Genomic DNA, 23,632 nt, shown 5'->3' with positions numbered 1-23,632 from the left:
GCCCCCAAACACATTATTTTTGTCTTGACTAGCTTCCTAAACGTACCACTTAACTTTTTTGCCTTAGCTGCCCGGCACGTGGTTCCTTCCTGCCCACACGGCTCTGCGCTGTTCTGACGGCTGCAGTGTTTCATTGCATGGATTGACTAGTTTAGTTTTCCAATGTTCGGATGTGACAAACAATGCCGCCATTCACACGTTTTGTAAGAGCCCTGCAGAGCTGGAAAGTTTCTCCCCGAAGCACCCACGTGAAGACACCAGCGACAGCACTGCCAACCGCCCGTCCCATAGTAGCTGCTTACGCGTCGGCAAAGCCTGTGCTTTTTTTTTTCCTCCCCATCCCCGAGTGGATTTTTCTCCTGAGAACAGAGGCGGCCTCGGTCTCCGGTGAGTTTAACAAAAAAAAAAAAAAAAAGGAAAGACAACAAAACCCTACACACACAAACCTCTAGTCCTAGAAAAAAATGGGCCTGTGTCTTTAAGACGCATTGGCTCCTCTGGGAGTTGTAGTTTGGCGGGTCCGCAGAGCGGTCCTCTCGCCTCACCTCCCTCACCCATCCGCAGGCTCGCTCTCCTGTGAGAAAGCGCGGCCTTGACCATACCCACGGGTCCCCGCAGCAGCACCCACTTTGCCTGCTGCAGGGCTGACCGCCAGCCTGGGGCGGAGGGTGAAACTACATTTCCCAGGGTGCGCCGCGAAGGGCGCGCGCCCGCGTTAAAGAGCCCGCCCCGCCGAGCGCCGGGGCGGCAGGTACACGTCCGTGCGCCGGCAGGGGTGGCCCCAGCACACCTGTACCCGGGCGATTCCGGACCTGCACGCAGAACCGGGCCTCGAGCCGCCCAGGTTCTGGGAAGAATCTCTGGGAAGCCTGTCAGCGCCCCCCGGGAGCCCACCTGCTGCGGGCGGCTTCTTCCGTTCCGTTTTCTTTGGCCTGGGTCTCTGAGCCGGAGCCACGGGGACTTGCCCTGTGCCGCGGGACCTGCGGAAGCCGGGGACTGGACGGTGTGCGGGCTCCCAGGGCCCCTCACACCAGAGGCAAGTAGGGCGCAGGAAGCCGGCGCGGCGCCGACTGTTCCTTGAGGCCGTTCCTGCCTCAGTTTACCCCGCCACGGTTTATGCGTTTGCAGGAATTTCGTGGCATGCTGTTTATGTAACTTACAACATCATTTTACTTCCAGTTGGTTCTTAGCTGCCCTCCCTGAGCCCGGCTTTTCTCTTTAAAGCTCGGAAATGCTCAGTCTCTGCTCCACCTCCTGTGGCCTCTATGAAGAGGCCTTATTGTTTTATTCCGCTCCGGGCCACCCACCCTGTCCCGTGTTTGAACAGCTTGAGCCTGAGGGCATTAAGCAGTGTTTCACCTTGGCCTCAGCGGATGAAGTGCTGAGAATGGGCGTAGTGTTGGAATGCTTGGAGGCCCGTATTCTAAGATTTCTACGCAAATATCGAGGGTGACAGAGGGCAGAGAACACCTGCATTGGGGTTGCACCCACCTGGCCGGCAGGTACTAGCTGGGCTGAACCTTAGGCAGTGAAGCCACAGTCTCCTTATCTATTGCCTGCGTGTGATAAGCTTTTGATAAGGGCTGTTGGGAGTGGGTCACAGGCACTGGCACTTGGCTTTGGGCAAAGTGCCTGAAAAAAAAAAAAAAAAAAAAAAAAAAGCAAAGCACTCCTTAAGTGTTAGCCTCTGTGTTACCATAAAAGACCCTTTTGTCTGATCTGCCACTCAGCCTTGGTTGGTTTCTCCAAGCCTTCCTTGGCTTTTTTATTCTCCTGGGGCCACCTTTGACCCAAAGAATGTTTTAGAGCCTTCCCTTCAAGGTCAGGCCAAACTTCTGCTCCTCTACACAGTCGCCCCCCACCTCCCAGAGCTGCTGCCGGGTGCCACTTTGTTCACATTTTTATTTAATGCCAACAATAGTCCTAGGAAGCTGATGTCTGGCTTTGGTTTTCAGGTTAGGAAACCAGCTCAGAGACATGGAGTAACCTGCCCAGGATCACCCAGGCACGGGGTCCAAATACTTGGACCATCATTCATTGCTTTCCCAGGCTCATTATCAGGGAGCTGGATTGGAAGTGGAGCAGCTGGGACTTGAACCCTGGCACTCCAGTATGGGATATGAGTATCCCAAGAGGTGGCTTAACTGCTGTGCTGAATTTCTATCTTGGATGAAAAAAATCCTAGTGTTTTTTGGGCAGACGTTCGCACAGTGTCTGGGACTATTTAAGATGCTGCGTGGCATGCCTGTCTCCCATGTCAGAGTATCTAGTTCAAGTCCTGGCCCTACTTCCAATCCAACTTCCTGCTAATGTACACTGTGGGAAGGCAACAGGTGATGGCTTTAAGTACTGGGTCTCTGCCACTTGATTGAATTCCTGGCTCCTGGCTTTAGCCTGGCCAAGCCCTCACCTGTTGCAGGCATTTGGGGAGTGAACCAGTGCATGGAAAACATCTCATTCTGTCTGTCTCTGTCTCTCTGCCTTTCAAATAAAAAATGAAAATCAATTAAAAAAATCATAATGTTTTAGCTATGGTCTAGAGTGGGTGAGCTCAATCCCACTTCCTGTTATCACAAATATCCTTATTTTAGTGTTGCCTTGATTGGATTAGGCTTTTTCTTAATTATAGCTAATGCATAAGAACACATTATATGTTTATTCCTTTTGCATTTGTTTCAGCTCTACAAAGTAGGTTCAATGTAGTGGTTAAGAGAATGGATACTGGAGAAAGGTGTTTAGATTTAATTTTAGCTGTCTGCTAGCTGTGTGACCTTGGGCAAATTACTTAATCTTTCTGTGTCTCTGTCTCTTTTTTTTTTTTTTTTTTTAAGATTTATTTACTTATTTGAAAGGCAGAGTTACAGGCAGGCAGAGGCAGAGAGAGAGGTCTTCCATCCACCGGCTCACTCCTCAGATGGCTACAACGGCGAGAGCTGTGCCAATCTGAAGCCAGGAACCAGGAGCTTCTTCCCGGTCTCCCGCATGGGTGCAGGGTCCCAAAGACTTGGGCCATCCCCTACTGGTTTTGCAGGCCACAACAGAGAACTGGATCAGAAATGGAGCAGCCAGGACTCAAACCAGTGCCCATATGGGATGCTGGCCCTGTAGACAGCAGCTTTACCCACCACGCAACAGTGCTGGTCCTGCCTTATTTATTTTATTTTTTTAAATTCATTAAACTATTTCATTTGAAAGGCAGAGTAAAAGCTCCTCCATCTGCTGGTTCACTCCCCAGATGCTCACGGCATCTTGGGGCTGGACCAGGCCAAAACCAAAAGCTGGAATTCAATCCAGCTTTCCCATGTGGATGGCAGGGACCCAAGTACCCGGGCCATTATCTGCCCCCTCCCAGGGTGCGCATCAGCAGGAAGCTGTAGTCGGAAGTGGAGCCAGGACTCTGCCATGGGAAGTGGGTGTCCTAAACGGTCTGAATGGTTACGCCCTGCGCCTGCACTCTTAGTTTCATTCTTGCGGATAAACAATCCTCCCAGACATCAGAGTTTGTCGCAGGGCCTTTTCCTTTGAGGGTGCCAAGAGGGGATGAGTGATATTATACTCCCTATGTTAGTTTGGGTCTTTGGAGGAGCAATTGCCAAGGTGGTGTTAGATTTGCAATAGTTTCTTGGAAGGGAAAGGGGAGGAAGCTGGGGAGGCCAGGAAAGATGTCACTCTGGGCTGCAGGATCCAAGAGCGCTGGGAGGGAAGAGTCAGACAGCCGTGCAGTCCTAAGACATTATCAGCTGGGGGCTCTTGGAGCAAAGCTGCCTGTCAGAGGAGTCTCAGATCTTGCGAGAGTCTTGCAGGAATGGATCTGTGCTCAGTCACTGTTCCCAGCCAGTTATGGGGATTGTAGCCTCCACGTGAACCACCTGGAGGCATCTGTAAGCTGTGCTCCCTGTAGCTGCAAGAGACCTCCGAGGGTTAGCGGTGCCAAGGCCACACAGGGAATTGGTGGTCACTGAGTTCCTCGCTGCCCCCTTTCCGGGAAAGACCAGGTGCCATTCTGGAGAAAACCTTTGCCCGCAGGTGCCTGGCTGGGATCTGGAGTTCCGTTCCAGTCTGAGTAGGGAACAATGCAATTTCTGTTACTGGTGGAGGCTTTTCCTGAAGGCTCGAGGGAGTGTGGGTGTTTCTAAGTGGTGGTGACGTGTCAGCCTTAACCACAGGCTTGGTGGCAGCAGAGTCTGGCATCAGAAGGGACTGTTGCTGAGGTTCAGGTTTCCTGTTGGTTTTGGCTGGGGTGGGAACTGCCCACTGGGTGCACACCCAGGGTCCATCTTTGTTGGTGGCACACAGCTTGCCTTGACTGAGCTTTGGGGGCTGCAAGAAAAGGTGATGAGGGCACTGCTTCGTGAGACAGCAGCGGGGTCCTGCTGTTCATTGCTCAGGGGGTGTGGTGCTGCTGACTGTGGGGCACTCCTGAGGCCTCACATACGGATATCTTGGGGAGATCAGGGGCTCTAGTGCCCAGCTGGGAGGAGGGTGGGTGGGGGTAAAGCCCGTTAGTCTCTCTCCACCATCCCCACCCCACTTCCTGAGAGTGCTCTGGCAAAAGACAGCTGATAGGTGGGGTGCAGGCCCTCTGCCTTGGAGCATCTGAAAGGGGAGGTGCCTGTGTGGGTGCCATTGGCACCCTGCTTGGGTCCCTGTGAGCAGGCTGGTGTACCCCCTCACAGCTCATTATTGCGTGTCGGCTTGCACCCTGCCTCCTCCTCCAAGGAACCACCCTCAGAGGTTAGAAGTGTTCTCTCTCTCCCTCCCCTGCACCTCACAGCCAGTGACCGAGTGGTGAAGGTCTGCTGGTATAGAAAGGGCAGCCCTTTTGCTTATGCTGGGACCAACTGTCAGCCCTGTCTGACTTCCCCAGGAAGTCACACACATCCACACTTTGCAGGTCACTGCAGAGCTACCGCATGACCCCACAATCCCACTCCCCGGGATCCACCTAGAGAAATGAAGTCTTTTTTTTTTTTTCTTCAAGATTTATTTATTTGAAAGGCAGAGAAAGAGGGAGGGTCAGAGAGAGAGAAACCTTCTATCCACTGATTTACTCCCCACATGACCACAAATGCCTAGAGCTGCGCTGCTCTGAAGCCAGGAGACAGGAGCTTGTTCCAGGGCTCATCTCCTATGTGGGTACAGGGGCTCAAACACTTGGGCTATCTCCCACTGCTTTCCCAGGCACAATAGCAGGGAACTGGATCAGCAGTGGAGCAACTGGGACTCAAACTGGTGTCCATAGGTGATGCTAGCACGGCAGGTGGAGGCTTTACCCACTGTGTCACAGCGCCAGCCCAAGAGATGAATCTGATCTTCATGTAAAGCTGCCCCCGGAGGTTTCTGACTGCTCTCTTCATGATTGCCAAAACCTGCAGGCCGCCAGCTCTCCTTCCATGGGCGACACAGAAACAGACTGCCGTGTGTACTTGCGGGGGATACTGCTTGGCAAAAAAGGGATCAGGCTGTTGATCTGGGCGACAACTCAGATGGATCTCAGAGGCATCATGTTGGATGAAATAAGCTAATTTCAAAAGCTTATCTTCCATTTATGTGACTTTAAAAAAAAAGGTTTTGTTTATTTATTTATTGAAAGGCAGTTACAGAGAGCGAGAGCAAGAGAGAGCGAGAGCGAGAGCGAGAGATCTTCCATCCACAAGTTGCCCAAATGGCCACAATAGCTGGCGCTGGGCCAGGCTGAAGTCAGGAGCCTGCAACTCCGTCTTGGTCTCCCACATGGGTGACAGGGTCCTAAGCACTTGGGCCATCTTCTGCTGCTTTCCCAGGTGCATTAGCAGGGAGCTGGATTGGAATTGGAGCAGCCGGGACTCAAACTAGTGCAGATATGGGATGCCGGTGTCACAGGTTGTAGCTTAACCCACTGTGCCACAGTGCTGGCCCTTATTGACATTTTTGAGAGAATAAAACTATAGCTATGGGGAACAAATTGGTAGTTATCAAGAGTTAGGGATGGAAAAGATAGGACTATAAAGGGATAGCATGAGGGAGTTTTTTTGAGGTACAACTAGTGATGGCTACAAAAATCTTTGTAACAATTAAGATTCATGGAATTATACACCAGAGTCTTATAGTTTAACAGTTATTCAGCAGTGAGTGTTTGGCCTAGTGGTGAAGATGCTGCTTGGGACACACACGTCCCGTATCAGAGCCTGGGCTTGAGTCCCGGCCCTGCTTCTGATTCCAGCTTCCCAGGGATGGAGTTCCAGGCTCCTGGCTTCAGTGTGGCCCAACTCTGAGTGTTGCAGGAGTGAACCAGCAGACGGATCGTCTCTCTTTGTGTCTCTGCTGTTTAAGTATATGAAATTGCATAAATAATATTCCCATCCTCCATGTACCACTGCCCTAGGAAGGCCCTCCGTTTTGGCCAGAATGGAGCAGCCGCAGGGAGTTGATTGGACGGTCCTCGTCCTGACGTGCCAGTACAAGGACAGCGTCCAGGTCTTTCAGAAAGGTAGGTGGCTCCCCCTCCCCACCTCGCTCCTGTTGTAGACTGTTTCATACCCACCCCAACTCCCCAGCGCATGACCTCTCACTTGTCCTCGGTTCAATCTGTAAAATGGGAGCAGTAGTACTTAGACAGCATTGAGTGGCCATCTGGTTAGCCACCATTGGAAAAGCTACTGAGTCACAGAAATGAACGGTGACCCTCCGTCGGCCTGCTCAGGGGCCTGGGGCCAGGGCAGAGACCCAGGCAGCAGGTCCCAGAGCAGGTTCTGGCCGCAGAGCTGGAGGTGCGGCAGAAGCGCCAGCAGATCCCCGCTGGGACCCTGTTGCTGGCGGTGGAGGACCCCGAGATGCGTGTGGGCAGCGGAGGAGCCACGCTCAATGCCCTGCTGGTGGCTGCTGAGCACCTGAGCGCCCGGGCAGGCTTCACGGTGAGTGCCCCTGAACCGCCACCCCACGGCCAGCTCTCCATGTAGGGGGTTTCCAACATCCCTGGCTCGTCCAGCTCCTTTTGGCCAGTTCAGCATTTGGCTTCTGTTTCTGTAACCTGGGAAGATTTCTCCTGGCCTCACCATCCAGGTGAGAGCAGAAGGCAGGGCTTTCTTTTGAAAGGCAGAATGTTAGGAGAGAGAGAGAGAGAGAGAGAGAGAGAGAGAGAGAGAGAGAGAGAATCTTGCATCTGCCGGTTCACTCCCAAAATGATCACAACAGCCAGGTCTGGAACTCCAGGAGCCAGGAACTCTATCCTGGTCTTCCATATGAGTGCCAGGGACGCAAGTACTTGGGTCATCTTCCGCTGCCTACCCAGACGCATTAGCAGGAAGCTGGATCAGAAGTGGAGCATCCGGGACTTGCACCTGCACTCCGATGTGCGATGTGGCATTGCAAGCAGCGACTAAATCCTCTGTTCCACAGCCCTGGCCCCTGGGCTGGGCTTTGTCGTGCTCTTAGAAGGTCGGAGGTAGAATCTCAACGTGCGGCTCTCTGTTTTCTTTTGGCAAAGCTCTGCTTCTCATGTGGCCACTTCGATGGAACTGCTATGTGGCTGCCCTCTTTGGGCTGGGCTTGTGAGTCAGTGTCCCCCTGGGTCTGTCCACACTCACCAGCCATCTCACTCAGTTATCTTGTCTGCCACAACACTGGCATACAGAAGGAGATGGTCACAGGCAGGGGCACATTCTGGCAATGGAGGTGCCAGGGGAGGGGACCACTGTGTGACTGTCATGCAGCTGACTTCCCCTGAGTCACCCATTTAGCCCCAAGTTGTTGCCTGCAACCTCTGTCCAAAACAGGGAGCAGGGAGACAGGCATTTGGTGAAGCGGTTAAGACATTGGTTGAGGGGCCAGCATTGTGGTATAGCAGGTAAAGCCACTGCCTGTGGTGCTGGCATCTCATATAGGCACCAGTTCGAGTTCCACCTGCTCCGCTTGTGACCCAGCTCCTTGTTAATGCATTTCGGAGAGCAATGGAGGATGGCCCAAGTCCTTGGGCCCTTGTACCTGCATGGAAAACCTGGAAGAAACTCCTGGTCCCTGGCTTTGGCCTGACCCAGCCTTGGTCATTGTGTCCATTTGGCGAGTGAACCAGCAGATGGAAGATCTGTTTCTCGGTCTCTGTAACTCTGCCTTTGAAATAAGTAAAATAAATCATATATATATATGTATGTATATATGTGTATATATGTATGTATATGTGTGTGTATATATATTTATATATATAAAAGACAATGTTGAGACAACTGCATCCCACCAGAGGGCCTGGTGTCAGGTCTCTGCTCCACTTCCTGCTAATGCGCACCCTGGGAGGCAGCAGGTGACAGCTCCAGTAGTTGGGATCTTGCCACCCATGAGGGAAGCCTGGGTTGAGTTCCTGACTCCCAAGGTCAGCCTGGTCCAGCCTTGGCTGTTGTGGGCATTTGGGGAGAGAACCAGTAGATGGGAGCTTGGTTGCTCTTTCTCTTTCTCTGCCTCTCAAATAAGTAAATTAAAAAAAAAAAAAAAAAGTAGGGAGCCGAGAGGTAGCCCAGGTGCAGGGCCACTGGGCTGCTGAGCTGCTTTGCCCACAGGGGCCGGGGCTGCCCAGGCCTCTCAGCACTGCTCTCCTGCCTTTGACAGGTCGTCACGGCTGACGTCCTGCACTCGGCCTGGATCCTCATTCTGCACATGGTAAGTGGAATTCAGGCTACGGGCCACGCGAAAGTCATGGTCCCTGCTTCTCTGGACTGAGTGGACTTCAGGGTGCTCTGCCTGGGTGTGTGTGTGCCACATGTTCATTGTACAAGTCCAGAAGACTCAGAGTCAGAACCCATCTCAGACGTCCCCAGATTGGGAACTGGATGACACCTGCAGCATATGCTCCTGGTGGAATGTCAGTCAGGGAATCAGAAGCCCACTGAGCTCGATGTGTCAGCCTGGAAGGAGACTTAACAGCTCTGGGATCTTGGGCAAGCCTCCTGACCCTTCCTAGGCCCCAGTCTCCTCATCCATAAAATGAGGTGACCACAGTTGGTGCCTTGCTGGGTGTGCTGAGAAGGTATGTGTGAGCGCTTCCAACAGGGCCTGGCTCGCTCTGAGTGCTCAGTGAGTGCATTGTTGTTGCTAAGTGAGAAAGGCTGGTGACAGAGTTTGACAGAATGAGCTCAGTTTCTTTAAGAAAACCAATGAGTTTATTTGAGAGGCAGAGAGAGATAGAGCGAGTGAGAGAGCGCGAGCGAGTGCTCCCATCAGCTGGTTCACTTCCTAGATGGCTACAATGGCTGAGGCTGGGCCAAAAGCCAGGAGCCGGGAATACAACTTGAATCTTCTGCAAAAGTGGCAGAAAAGGGGCCGGAGCTGTGGCACGGTGGGTTAATGCGCTGGCATTTCGTATAGGCGCTGGTTTGAGACCCAGCTGCTCCACTTCTGATCCAGCTCTCTGCTATGGCCTGGGAAAGCAGTACAAGATGGCCCATATTGTACCTGGGATCCTGCACCCATGTGGGAAGAAGCTCCTGGCTCCTGGCTTCGGATCGGCACAGCTCCGGCCGTTGCGGCCATCTGGGGAGTGAACCAGCAGATGGAAGACCTATCTCTCTCTCTCTGCCTCTCCTCTCTCTATGTAACTCTGATTTTCAAATAAATAAATAAATCTTTAAAAAGAAAAGTAGCAGAAACACAGTTACTTGAGCTATCACTGCTGTCTCCCAAGTTCTGCACTGGCAGGAAGCTGGAGTTAGGAGCCAGAGCGAGAGCCAGAATGGAACCCAAGTACTTTAGTATGGGACCTGGATATTTTAATACCCTGTTTGTTTTTTTTTTGACAAACAGAGTTAGAGATAGAGAGAGACAGAGAGAAAGGTCTTCCTTTTTTTTTTTTCCGTTGGTCACCCCCTAAATGGCTGCTACGGCCGGCGCGCTGCACCGATCCGAAGCCAGGAGCCAGGTGCCTCCTCCCAGTCTCCCATGTGGGTGCAGGGCCCAAGCACCTGGGCCATCTTCCACTGCCTTCCTGGGCTACAGCAGAGAGCTGAACTGGAAGAGAAGCAACCGGGACAGAACTGACGCCCCAACCGGGACTAGAACCCAGGGTGCCGGTGCCGCAGGTAGAGGATTAGCCTAGTGAGCCATGGCACTGGCCTTTTTTTTTTTCTTTTTTTTTAACTAAATTTTAATTTCAATTCAGTTTTTAAAAATGATTTATTTATTTATTTTGAAAGATTTATAGAGAGAGGGAGAGACAGAATTCTTCCATCTGCTGGTTTACTCCCAAGATGGCCACAGTGGGCAGCATTGGGCCAGGCAGAAGCCAGGAGCCAGGTAGTTTTGTCCAGTTTTCCCACGTGGGTGGCAGGGGCCCAAACATTTGGGCCATGTTCTGCTGCTTTTCTCAGGCATTTAGCAGGGAGCTAGGTTGGAAGTAGAGCAGCAGGGACATGAACTGGCAACCATATGGGATGCTGGCATCGTAGGCGATGGCCTTATCCACTGTGCCACAGTGTCACTCTGTAAATTTTTATTTTAATTAATTTTCATTTTATTTTCCTTGATCTTAGTTTTTTGGTTGGAATGATTTTATTTTATTTTATTTTATTTTTATTTTTTTATTTTTGACAGGCAGAGTGGACAGTGAGAGAGAGAGACAGAGAGAAAGTTCTTCCTTTTGCCGTTGATTCACTCTCCAGTGGCCGCCGCGGTAGGCGCGCTATGGCCAGCGCATCGCGCTGATCCGATGGCAGGAGCCAGGTGCTTCTCCTGGTCTCCCATGCGGGTGCAGGGCCCAAGCACTTGGGCCATCCTCCACTGCACTCCCTGGCCACAGCAGAGAGCTGGCCTGGAAGAGGGGCAACCGGGACAGGATCAGTGCCCCGACCGGGACTAGAACCCGGTGTGCTGGCGCCGCAAGGCGGAGGATTATCCTAGTGAGCCGCGGCGCTGGCCAGTTGGAATAATTTTATTTATTTTTTTTTGTTAACTTTTTTTTTTTTTTTGACAGGCAGAGTGGACAGTGAGAGAGAGAGAGACAGAGAGAAAGGTCTTCCTTTTTGCCGTTGGTTCACCCTCCAATGGCCGCCGCGGTAGCGCGCTGCGGCCGGCGCACTGCGCTGATCCGATGATAGGAGCCAGGTGCTTCCCCCTGGTCTCCCATGGGGTGCAGGGCCCAAGCACCTGGGCCATCCTCCACTGCACTCCCTGGTCACAGCAGAGAGCTGGCCTGGAAGAGGGGCAACCGGGACAGGATCGGTGCCCCGACCGGGACTATAACCCGGTGTGCTGGCACCACAAGGCGGAGGATTAGCCTATTGAGCCGCGGCGCCGGCCCAGTTGGAATAATTTTAAATCAACACGTAAGAAATAAGGAGAGACGGATGGACCTTATGGCATAGTGGATTAAGCATGGCTTGAGACGCCTGCATCCCATATTGCAGTGCCAGTTCAAGTTCCAGCTCCTCTGCTTCCCATCCCGCTTCCTGCGAATGCATACTGGGAGGCAGCAGAAGATGGCTTAAGTGCCTACGACCCTGCCACTCACATGGGAAACCTGGATGGGATTCTGGGGTGCTGGCTTCAACCTGGCCTGGCCTGCTAGTTGTGGGCATTTAGGGAGTGAACCAGTGGATCAGAGATCTCTGTCACTCTCTGTTGCTCTGCCTTTCATTAAACATTAAAAAGAAGAAAAAGAAGGATCTGGCATTGTGGTGCAGCAGATTAAGCTGCTGCTTACAGTGCCAACATCCTACATCAGAGTGTTAGTTCAAGTCCTGGCCGCTCTGTTTCTGATCCAGCTCCCTGCTAATGCACCTGGGAAAGCAGTGGAAGATGGCCCAAGTGCTTGGGCCCCTTTACTGCTGTGGGAGATCCAGATGAAGTTCCTGGCTCCTGACTTTGGTTTGGCCTAGCTCAGTCCATTATAGCCATTTGGGGAGTGAACTAGTAGATGCAAGATCCCTTTCTGTCTCTTCCCCTCTCTCTGTCAATCTACCTTTCAAATAAATGAAATGAATCTTTTTTTTTGGAAAAAAGAACACTAAGGGGCCGGCATCGTGGTATAGTAGGTAAAGCCACTGTCTGTGGTGCCAACATCCCGTATGGGCACAAGATTGAGTCCCAGCTGCTCCACTTCAAATCCAGCTCCCTGCTAATGTACCTGGGAAAGCTGCAGAAGATGGCTCAAGTACTGGGACCCCTGCACCTGATGTGGGAGACCATCCTGGCTTTGACCTGACCCAGCCCCAGCTATTACAGCCATTTGGGGAGTGAACCAGCAGATGGAAGATTCTCTCTCTCTCTCTCCCTCTGTTATTCTATCTTTCAAATCTGTGTATCTAGGTGTCTATCTATGTATGTATATATGTATGTGTGTATCTACTTTTTTTTTAAAGTCTGTCTATGAGTACCTGGATTCAGCACCCAACTCTGCCCGACTTCCCTGTCCTGCTTCCTACAATGCAGGCCCTGGGAGATGGCGGTGATGGCTCCAATGATTGGGTTCCTGCCACCCAGTGGGGGACCTGGACTAAGTGTCCAGATCCCAGCTTTGTTTCCTAGCCTGGGTCCATGGTGAGCACTTGAGGAGTGAGCCAGTTGATGGGCACTCTACATATTTGTCTCTAAATAAATAAATAAATAAGTAAATATTTTAAAACTCTAAGAGCAAACACCAGGATGGCATATTTAATAAGTCACCTCTGTTCCTGACTGCCCCAAGGGCTGCCTTACCCGTTCCTGCTTCCACCCAGGGCCGAGACTTCCCCTTCGATGACTGTGGCCGGGCCTTCACCTGCCTCCCTGTGGAAAGTCCGCAGGCCCCGGAGGAGGCCTTGGTTTGCAACTTGGACTGCCTGCTGGACATCATGACCTACCGGGTGAGGCTGCAGCTCCGCTATGTGCTTTGTAGTCTCAGCGGGCGGCCCCAGGAAGAGTAGTTTCGGAGGCATCTAGAGTTAGTTGGAGCTTCAGAACTTAGTCTGGAACATCTTGGGGGGAAAGTTAGGGTGGTGGTGGCGCGGCATGGACACTGTGGGTTCAGAAGTCTCCTGGTACTTTAGCAGCAGAGCCCTGTGGACCAGGTGGCTGCTGGAGCCTGTGGAACAGGTTGAGGCTGGGCTGTGGGGAGCAGAGGAAGGGCTGGGCCAGACCACCATCTGCATTCTGTCTCTCCTTGCAGCTGGGCCCAGGCTGCCCGCCAGGCGTGTGGGTCTGCAGCACTGACATGCTGCTGTCTGTTCCTGGAAACCCTGGTGAGCCTGCAGGGGCCTGGGGCTGCCTTCCCTGGCCACAGCTGGAGTGGGCTCTGCCTATCTTGGGGCCTGCTCCTCTGCCCTGTTCAGAAGGGAGGCTGTAGGATGTGGAGAATGAAGCCCCGATCAAAAGGCAGGGCTTCCCCAGCTGGGCCTCAGTCTGCTTGTCTGCAGAATGGACGTAGTCAGCCCTGCCCCTTGTGCCCCATGGGCTTTATGGGAGACGCCTGGGAGAGGAGGGGCTGTCATTCTGAGGATACTGTCCACTGGGCTTTGGAAACCGTGTTTCTCTTTTAGAGGCGCCAGGGTACTCCTGCCCTGGGCTCTTGCCCCTTCTGGCTGAGAGTTCCCTGCCTTGGGTTTGGGCCCTTGGAAGGCTTCTCACTGCCGCCGCCCCACAGAGATCTGCTGGGACAGCTTCCGGGGAGCCAGAGTGATTGCCTTTCCAGGGAGTCCAGCCTACGCTCTGGATCACGGCGTGTACCTCACTGACTCCCAGGTAGTGTGCTGGGGGCAGTGGTGTGGGCAGCTAGCTGGCCTGGGCCAGCCTTCCCGTCCCGTGCGCCAGGCAGCTCTCCATGGGAACTCTCCGGTGTGATCTTGAGCCGGAGGAATTACTTTCCGGGGAACAGCTCTGATGCTCACTTGCTCTTATGCCAGAAATGCATTTCCCATGACAGCTGCCAGGCTCTGTGCTTGGCTCCAAGGCTGTGGAGCCGTTCAGAGCCTGCTGTCTACTGTTGCTGGTAGAACTGTCAGTCACTTGTGTCACTTGGGTCCCCGTGGGTGTGCTAGTACCCATCAGGCTTGCGAGGGGGACGTGCTCGCTGACACCTCCTCCTATACCCTGCTGTCGGCCCCTCTCCCACACCCTTCCCTGACTCTTTTCCCCACACAGGACTTTGTGTTGGACATTTACTACCAGGGCACTGAGGCGGAGATACAGCGCTGTGTCAAGCCCGATGGGCAGGTGCCCCTGGTATGGCTGTTGGGCCTGGATTGGAGGTCTTTGGGGGACCTTATGGCACAGGGGCAGTGGGGGGGGGTTATCTGCCTCCCTGGAGCAGAGCCCCACTCCTTGCAGAAGATCCTAGGGCAGGCTAGAACTAGAATATAAGAGAACCCTGGAACTGGCATTCAGATGAGCAGGAGGAGCCAAAGTTGGAGGAATGGTTGACTTTGGGATTCAGGGTCTTGTCCCAAACCAGGTGGCCTAGAACCAGTGGGAGCAAGTGGGGATGTAGCTGGGAGTAGGTCTAGAACCAGACTTGGGGGTGCTTCCAGAATGTGGGCCAAGGGTGGGAATGGAGGGCAGGGGTCTGGGATTGGACTGTGAGGAGATGGAGAAGTGAGTGCAAGGTGAAACCTGAAAATGGAGGGAGGGTCCCAGAAATTCTGGTCGGAGTGCACTCGAGGTTAGTTTGGAGTCTGGGTGCAAGGGTGGCTTAGAAAACAAGAGTCCTTGCCCTGCGAGGTCCCCAGCCGCACTTGGCATCTGCACCCTCCCAACTTGTGCTCAGGCCTGGCCTAGGGGGTCCCTCCACCTGATGCTTGTGGGGGCCCCTCCAGGTCTCTGGAGTTGTATTCTTCTCTGTGGAGACCGCCGAACGCCTCCTGGCCACTCACGTGAGCCCACCCCTGGACGCCTGCACCTACATGGGTTTGGACTCTGGAGCCCGGCCGGTCCAGGTGATTGGGGAGGGCGACCGTGGGAGCCTGGCCTGGGAGGTAAGGTGCTGTGTGACTGCAGCCCTGCCCTCCCTCCGTGGGTCAACATCTGCAGACAGAACTGCCCCAGCTCAGCCTTGGGAACTTGGGGCCCAGTCCTGACCCACAAACAGCTGTGCTTCCTGTCCTTGGCCCAGCTGTCGCTGTTTTTCGACATCCTGCTCTGCATGGCTCGGAATGTGAGCAGGGAGGACTTCCTGGTGGGGAGGCCCCCGGAGATGGGGCAGAGTGACGCGGCTGTAGCAGCTTACCTGCAGGGTGCCCGGGCCCAGCTGTGGCGGGAGCTTCGAGATCAGCCCCTCACCATGAGTATGTACTGCCTCTCAGTGGGAGTGAGGATCCCTAAAACGGGGCTGCTCCCTTGCTTTCAGACCAAGCCACCCCGTGCATGGACTGGACAAGTCCCTTCTGCCCACCCAGAGCACCCTGTGGAGAGAGCTCTTTGTGTCCCAGGCTCTAGTCCGAGCCTGCCTATTCCCTGTTGTGAGACTTGGGGCAGATCACCGAACCCCTGAGCCTCCGTTTTCGCATTGGCCCAAAGGGCCCATTGCCATCCTGCCCTGCTGTCGTCTGATGAGGGTGTGTCTGCTGGCAGGGGGTCAGCGTGGCCCCAGAGCTGCAGCAGGCATGGGGCTGGGGTCCCATCTTATGTCATTGCAGCCTATGTCCCCGAAGGCAGCTATACCTACATGACCTCAACCAGTGAGTTTCTGCTTAACTTCACGCTGCCCAGTGGCCCTGGGGCCAAGATCATCCACTCCCAGGTGGAGGTGAGCTGTGCTGGGTGCTTGGGGCCAGGTGGGATGTGGTGCTGGAACAGACGCCCTGTTAGCGTCAGGTTTGGTGTCCCCCTTTTCCACACGAGGCGCTGGAGGCTGAGTGAGTTGCCCAAGATCACAGGGTCAGTAAGTGGCCGAGTCAGGGTGCTGTATGGAAAGTTGAAGAAGGCCTTTCTGTGGGGTCTGATTGGGGACAAAGGACATCTGAAGTGATGGCCCAGGTCACTGCCATGGTGCTGATGCAGGGGCCAAGTAGACTTAAGAGGTAATCCTCAGGGTGGTGGGATGAGAAGGGGTTGTACAGGTGGGATGGGGATAGGCCTCGGGCTGGGGCCAGGCCATGTCCACAGGGAAATCTGCTGGCTGAAAGGCCTGGCGAGTAGGGACCTTGACTTTCTAACCCCAGGATCTGGGTTGTGGGGGAGTAGTGGGGTGGCCCCGGCCCTTGGCCCTCGCTCTTCACTGTCGTTCTCGCTGGCTTCACAGGAGCCAGAGCTCCTGGAGCCTGGGAGCTGTGTGATCAGCTGCCTGCTGGAGGGCCCTGTCCGACTGGGGCCCGGGAGCGTCCTGCAGCACTGCCACCTGCGGGTGAGGTGGAGAGGCGTGCCGAGGGGAGGGTAGGCAGAGCCCCTGGCCTGTGTGTTTTGCGGGCACCTGGGGAGCCTGCCTGCCCAGGACATCGGCCCTCTTTCCCTGCCAGGGCCCCATTCACATCGGCGCTGGCTGCTTCATGAGTGGACTGGATGTAGCTCAGTCTGAGGCCCTGCGTGGCCTGGAGCTGCGTGACCTCATCCTGCAGGGACACCACACACAGTTGCGTGGCTACCCAGGCCGGGCCTTCACCCTTGTTGGCCGTCTGGACAGCTGGGGGGTAGGCACTGCCTTCTGTCCCCTCATCCCCATCTTCAGGTTTTGGGGACCCCCAGGTTCCAGCCCCCACTGCACTGCAGGCTCTGTGAACCCTGGCCTGAAGAATAGGCTGTGGGGACTGTGCTGCCAGGAAAGTTTACCCCTGTGTTGCAGGCTGGAGACTGAGGTTCAGAGAGGGCGGTGGGCCATGGTGGGCCCTGGAGCCTGCTGAGTTGGGCCTGGAACCAGGGCGCTGCTCTGAATTCCAGGCACCTGAGTTCAGGCTCTTGGGTTTGTGCCCATGTCTCTCTCCGCGTCCCCACCTGAGCAGCTCCTGGCCCATCTGACCTGGTGTCCCCAACCCCTTCCTGTGGGCCCTGCAGCCCTGACTGCTTCCTCCTCTTGTCCCAGAGACAGCGTCCAGACACATATCTCAACATGTCCTGGAGCGACTTCTTCAAGAAGACGGGCATCCGGTATGGTGGAACGCTCCGCAGGCCTCTAGACCTTGGCCATGCCGGCCACCTCTTCAAGGCTTGCACCTCCCCTGCCCCCAGCACAGTCCCAAACCCCGCTCAGCATCTTCCTGGGCCTGGGCTAGTTTGGGGCAGCTTGAGTCTCTTCAGCACTTTCCCCTGGGCGACTCCAAATGTCTGGCTGTGCCCAGACTTTTGAGATTTTTGTTCAGCGGCCTGGGAAAGGGAGCAGAGCATCTGGCCTCCCTCCCCAGATGGCTGACCTGTGTCACGCCCATCCTGTGCCTAAGAGTTGACAGGTGTCAGGGCTTGGGAAGGGGGCGGGAACCCGGGCTTTCCTCCTGCTAATGTGTCCTCTCTCCACATCAGAGAATGGGATCTGTGGGACCCAGACACACCCCCTGCAGAGCGTTGCCTTCCCAGTGCCCGCCTCTTTCCTGTGCTCCACCCCTCGAGGGCCCTGGGCCCCCAGGACATGCTGTGGATGCTGGACCCTAAGGAGCATGGAGGGGAGACTCTGCGGACCTGGCGAGCCTCCTGGCGCCTGTCCTGGGAGCAGTTGCAGCCATGCCTGGATCGGGCTGCCACGCTGGTCTCCCGCCGGAACCTGTTCTTCTGCCAGGCGCTGCGGAAGGCACAGCACGTGCTAGAGGCCCGGCAGGACCTCAGTCTGCGCCCGCTGATCCAGGCTGCTGTCCGTGAAGGCTGTCCTGGGCCCCTGCTGGCCACGCTGGACCAGGGTAAGTGTGCTGGGCTCTAGTGCTGGGGATGCTGATCAGAGTCACCTGCCTTTTGAGCTGTCAGCATGGGGGAGAGTCTAACCAGGGGAGAGACACATTGGCAGTTTCTAGGATGGTCAGGGGTTGAGTCTTTGGTCCTCTGAGAACCAGCATACCCACATGTATGCTATCTTTTTTATTATTACTATTATTATTATTATTTTTTATTATGTTTTATTTTTTAACAGGCAGAGTGGACAGTGAGAGAGAGACAGAGAGAAAGGTCTTCCTTTTGCCGTTGGTTCACCCTCCAATGGCCGCCGCGGTAGCGCGCTGCGGCCGGCGCACCGCGCTGATCCGATGGCAGGAGCCAGGTGCTTCTCCTGGTCTCCCATGGGGTGCAGGGCCCAAGCACCTGGGCCATCCTCCACTGCACTCCCTGGCCACAGCAGAGAGCTGGCCTGGAAGAGGGGCAACCGGGACAGGATCGGTGCCCCGACTGGGACTAGAACCCGGTGTGCCGGCGCCGCAAGGCGGAGGATTAGCCTATTGAGCCGCGGCGCCGGCCTATTACTATTATTATTTTTAAAATTTAATTTTTATTTATTTTGAAAGGCAGAGAGTCAGAGACAGTCAGAAATCTTCCATCTATTAGTTCATTCCCCAAATGCAGATATTAGCCAAGGCTGGGCCCAGCTGATGCCTGGAACTCAATCCAGGTCTCCCATAATGGTGGCAGGGAACCAAGTACTTGAGCCATCACCTGCTGCCGCCCAGCTGGAATCAGAAGTGGAGCCAGGACTTGAACCCAGGCATTCCAGTACGGGAGCAGGTGTCCCAAGTGAGGTGTGCTGCCTGGGGGCTCAGAGCCTTGGCCTCCAAAGCAGCACTTCCATCACTGAGCCCCGGGGTGAGGAACATTATCCTTATTTAACTCCATCATCCCCAGCTGCACGACTATGGCAGGGGCGCGGAGACTTGAGCCTGGGTGGTTAAGAGTCTGAGCTCTGACCACCAGGGGCGTGCCAGGTGGGGCTCCAGGGGCACACCTGGGCTGAGGCTGGCAGCATGAGATCTTTTGCAGGCAGGGAGCAGGGGTACATTCACAGGCAGGGATGCCAGGAGGCACGAGGGGTCTGGAGTGTTTGGGGACAGTTGCATAGCCTCTGGGGGCAGATCCCCTCTCCTGCTGCCCCTAACTCCTGATCCTTCAGTTGCAGCTGGGGCGAGAGACCCGGGCGTGGCAGCGCGGGCGCTGGCCTGTGTGGCAGACGTTCTGGGCTGCATGGCAGAGGGCCAGGGAGGCCTACGGAGCGGGCCAGCTGCCAACCCTGAATGGATGCGGCCCTTCTCATACCTGGAGTGCGGAGACCTGGCAGGGGGCGTGGAGGCACTTGCTCAGGAGAGGGACAAGTGGCTGAGCAGGTACTGATAGAAGTGAGACCTTTTGAGAAGCTGCTACCATCCAGGAAGTGGTCTCTGACGGTGGAAGTCCAGAGAGAGCTGGGACACCCTGGGGTCACCCAGGGCAGTCAGGTTTCCCAGACCAGAGAGTTTGCCCCCAGCTTGGACTCCGGGTCGGCATCCCTTCCTTCCTTCTTGGCAGGCCAGCCTTGCTGGTGCGAGCTGCCCGCCACTACGAGGGGGCTGGGCAGATCCTGATCCGCCAGGCCGTGATGACGGCCCAGCACTTTGTCTCCAAGAAGCCAGTGGAACTGCCAGCACCTGGGCAGTGGGTGGTGGCTGAGTGCCCGGCCCGTGTGGATTTCTCTGGTGAGCCCTTGTGGGGGTGGGGTGAGGATAACTGCCCCAGAGCTGGGCTGGCAGCCCCCGTGACGGCTTGGCCTTGCTGACCTGTCACAGGGGGCTGGAGTGACACACCACCCCTTGCCTATGAGCTTGGCGGGGCAGTGCTGGGCCTGGCCGTGCGAGTGGATGGCCGCCGGCCCATTGGGGCCAGGGCACGCCGCATCCTGGAACCCGAGCTGCGGCTGGCAGTGGGGTCTCAGCAGGACGAGATGGCCATGAAGATAGTGTGCCGGAGCCTGGATGAGCTGCAGGATTACTGCCAGCCCCACGCCCCAGGTCAGGATATCTGCAGGTGGGGATGTACACACAGCCAGCTGGAGGATGGGGGCAGGACCAGGAGACCCCTGCACAGAGGGCAGCAGGCCCCTGGGGCCTGGCCTGAGGGCTAGCCAGTGTGGTTGAGAGGCCCTGAGGAGAGGGGTGGAAGTCACTCTGGGCACAGGAAGCAGCGATGAGACATTTGCTCAGGTCAGGGAGCCCAGAGGCCCTTCTGTAGTGTGGGAGTGCGGCCTGCCCTGCGGCTGGGTTTCTGTGCCACCAGATGAGCCTCCATTGGGTTGGGAAACAGGAGGGGGTGAGCTATCCAAGGAGGCCGAATTCCTTGCATTGTGCCTGTCCCTCCGCAGGGGCCCTGCTGAAGGCGGCCTTCATCTGTGCGGGGATAGTGCACATCCGCTCCGAGCTCCCACTGAGGGAGCAGCTGCTACGTACTTTTGGGGGTGGCTTTGAGTTACACACCTGGTCCGAGTTGCCCCATGGCTCTGGCCTCGGTAAGTGGGCCCTGTCCCCCTGCTGCCTACCGACCCCTTTGTCGTGGGACTCCAGCCTTGCCTGTGACCCCCTTCCTTGGGCTCTGGCTAGAAGAGGGCGGTGCAGCAGCACTGGGCTGGACAGGGGCTGCTCATGATGGTGCCTCCCTCTGTATCCTGCAGGTACCAGCAGCATTCTGGCAGGTGCTGCCCTGGCTGCGCTGCAGCGGGCTGCAGGTCAAGCAGTGGGCACCGAGGCCCTGATCCACGCAGTGCTGCACCTGGAGCAGGTGCTCACTACAGGTACGGGGCTGCCCCACGTCAGGGGGAGGACACTGGACACTGGCACTTTCCCCGGTGCCTCTGAGGGCTCCTGTAGATTTGCATGATTTTCCAGCAACACAGAACTGCTGCTCCTTAAAATGGCTGTAGTTTCCTTAACACTCAGACCTTCTCTGGTGGTTTGCAACTTTTAATTGTTCTCCCTCAAAGGGGGCTGATGCTTTGTGAGCACCTACTAAGCACCAGATTCCATGCTGCATCTTTCACATGTGTTAGGACTGTCTGCACCAGCTGCTGTGACTCACGACTGCCACCACCCACGCTGTCTGTCTTTCAGGGCCTGCTGGGCACAGCTGGGTCAGCATTAGGGCTGGACCTTCAATCTGCCCTCTGGCAAGCTGCCTTGCCCGTGGGCTATGACATGGTCACCTGTGGCCATTGAGGACCCAGTAGAGGCTATGTTCTAGGGGAACGTTCTTAGCACCAGGCTTCTGTCTCCTCCCAGCCACCTGGAATCCATGCCCAGTGTAGAGCAGCCAGCAGTTTGGTTCCAGACCCTAAGGTGTTCTGTTTGCCCAGGCCTTGTCTCCGGCACAGCTCTGGGAGGACTGCCACAAGACGTGCAGATGTCTGCGTAGGCTGCTTCTGTGGTTTGTGAGCCAGCCTCCTCCTCTCACGGAGATGACTCACAGCCCCTAAAAGGGGCAGATGGGGAGACCACGCCACTGATGAGGTGTCCCTTGGAGTTCATTTGGTCAGATGACAGCTGTTTATTCAGAATCCACTCCGTGTTGGGCCTAAGGGGAACATGAGCAAAAACAGGGCCCTTTCCCTCCAAAGTCTCATGAGGGGAGCCTCAAAATGTCATGGGAAAATAAGATAGGCACAAGAACTCCCTTATATGATTTATTGGAGGCAGATGTTCATCAACCATGCAAGTGAATACTCCAAATGGTGTTAAGTGCTCGGAAGGAGAGGGGCTCACTTAGGAGTCCTTGACCTTTTGGGCCCTCCACTGCCACTGTGTTTTGGCTGTAAAGTTCTAGATGCCTTCTGCCATTTGCATTTTACACTAAATCCTCTCAGGCCCTTCCCCAGATGTTAAATCCCTGTCCCAAGGCAGCTCAACTTCAATCATTTTAATATAGCTGCAAGGGGAGACAAAAAAAGAGAGCCATACTGTTCCTAACTAAAGCAAGATGTACATATAGCTTTCAGGAGGTGCTGAAAAGCTCACTTCCAACACAAACACACTGGATCAGAAAAAAAGAGGAGACCCGGTTGTGGGGAGGCTTCGGCTACAGGCAAAGTGCTCTGTCACTTCTCTGGCTACGGCTCCTCTAGGGGGAGGGGTCAGTCCTTCATATTCCAGTTACAGATTAGCTCTGACCTATGATTCCAAGTCTGGCTCTGTAATACAGCTCTTTCCCTTGCTGGGAACAGCCTGCTCCCAGGGCTGGGCAGAAGCTGCACAGCTCACCTGTCCCCACCAAAGTTAGGGAAGCTATCTTCCCATGCTGTGGTCAGCCAGGGCTGAGGGCCAGGAGCTTGTGTCAGGAGAGTGAAGTTGGGCCAGATGTGCTCCAATAGTGAGGGGCCCTGGGCTTGCAGGAGGTGGCTGGCAGGACCAGGTGGGTGGCCTAATGCCTGGCATCAAGGTGGGGCGCTCCAAGGCTCAGCTGCCACTGAAAGTGGAGGTGGAAGAGATCACTGTGCCCGAGGGCTTTGTCCAGAAGCTCAATGACCACCTGCTCTTGGTGTACACCGGCAAGACCCGTCTGGCTCGGAATCTGCTGCAGGTGAGTCCTGGCCCCAGAGTGAGGGAGGAAGGCAGCCTGCGTGGCTGGCCCGGATCTTCATTACGCCTCGCTCCTGCACCTGTAGGACGTGCTGAGGAGCTGGTATGCCCGGCTGCCTGCTGTGGTGCAGAACGCCCGCAGCCTGGTGCGGCAAGCTGAGGAGTGCGCTGAAGCCTTCCGCCAAGGTGAGGTGCCTCTTCCCGGGGAAGTTCCAAGCACCAGGAGCAAGGGCCATGTTGCTTGTAGGTCTCAGAGGCCAGGGCCTTTGCAGCCTTAGCACAGGCCCTGGATATTAGGTCCCTGGGAACGGAGGCCTACAGTGTGCTCTCTCCAGCATCTCACACTAAGGTGGAAGTCGTATTTGAGGACAAAACTTTTATCCTGGGAAAGGACGCCAGGCCCATTTCCCAGGAAGCAGATGGGAGAGGAGGCTCGGCCTGTAGAGCCTGTAGCTGTTTCAGGGAAGTTAGCCCGAGCAGGGCTTCAAGTGTGTGGCCACACAGTTCACTGAACACTATGCTTGCTGGTCACCGTGTCAGCTGCTTTGTCCACATTAGTCCTCAAACACCGCAGTGGGCTCAATTACTCCTCCTGCCAGCCAGCTCTGGAACCTGGGGTCTTAACCTTCACACTGGTTAATAATTGCCTCTTGGCACTTAATATTCAGTCTACACAAGGGTGTGGGGTAAGTGTGCTGCCAAGACATGCCACTTCCTTGTGCCCCCACTCCAGGAATGCTGCCTTTGCTGGGCCAGTACCTCACCTCGTACTGGGAACAGAAGAAGCGCATGGCTCCAGGTTGTGAACCGCTGGCTGTGAGGCGGATGATGGATGTCCTGGTGCCCTACGTTCATGGCCAGAGCCTGGCAGGGGCAGGCGGTGGGGGCTTTCTTTATCTATTGACCAAGGAGCCGCGGCAAAAGGACGCTGTGGAGGCCGTCCTGGCCAAGACTGAGGTAACTGATGGTGTTGGAGTGGCAGCTGATGGAGGCGAGAGATCTTACTGAGGGGCCCACTGGCTAACCAGGGGCTACCTCTACAAGTCCCCCTGGCCCTGCAGTTTCACTTGTCTCCAGGAGGCATGAGATTTGGTAAGAGCTCCCTAAACAATGTTTGTCCTGTTCAGGGCCTCGGGAACTTCAGTGTCCACCTGGTAGAAGTGGACAGTCAAGGTCTGCGACTGACGCTGCCACAGAGTGAGGCCTCCCTCTGATACCTCCCATCAGGCTGGCGTCTGCAGGAAGACACCTGGAGTACAGCGGAC

At 55.4% G+C, this 23,632-nt stretch overlaps 1 protein-coding gene across 3 annotated transcripts; it reads left to right on the top strand.

The window, feature by feature from the left end:
• The first annotated feature begins 736 nt into the window (after positions 1-736).
• On the top strand, positions 737-23,592 carry FCSK (fucose kinase). Of its 3 annotated transcripts, none has more exons than XM_062176387.1 (24): positions 737-1,036; positions 6,369-6,469; positions 6,742-6,893; positions 8,578-8,628; positions 12,678-12,803; positions 13,106-13,178; positions 13,580-13,677; positions 14,077-14,157; positions 14,748-14,867; positions 15,044-15,215; positions 15,567-15,676; positions 16,172-16,273; positions 16,386-16,556; positions 16,946-17,010; positions 17,380-17,750; positions 18,944-19,154; positions 19,336-19,502; positions 19,593-19,814; positions 20,165-20,308; positions 20,471-20,590; positions 22,181-22,368; positions 22,454-22,553; positions 23,101-23,324; positions 23,495-23,592. In XM_062176387.1, the coding sequence occupies exons 2-24, from the start codon at positions 6,388-6,390 to the stop codon at positions 23,579-23,581; spliced, it is 3,237 nt and encodes a 1,078-aa protein (XP_062032371.1). In that variant the 5' UTR covers positions 737-1,036; positions 6,369-6,387; the 3' UTR covers positions 23,582-23,592. The 3 variants fall into 3 exon arrangements, with proteins under 3 accessions (XP_062032371.1, XP_062032370.1, XP_062032372.1); XM_062176386.1 differs by having other exon boundaries at positions 6,365-6,469; XM_062176388.1 differs by lacking the exons at positions 16,172-16,273; positions 16,386-16,556 and having other exon boundaries at positions 6,365-6,469.
• Positions 23,593-23,632: the final 40 nt, after the last annotated feature.

This window comes from Lepus europaeus, chromosome 19 (assembly GCF_033115175.1).
Source record: "Lepus europaeus isolate LE1 chromosome 19, mLepTim1.pri, whole genome shotgun sequence".
NCBI lineage: Eukaryota > Metazoa > Chordata > Mammalia > Lagomorpha > Leporidae > Lepus > Lepus europaeus.
Note: the sequence above shows the minus strand (reverse complement) of the source record. Positions and strands in the feature narration are given on the sequence as shown.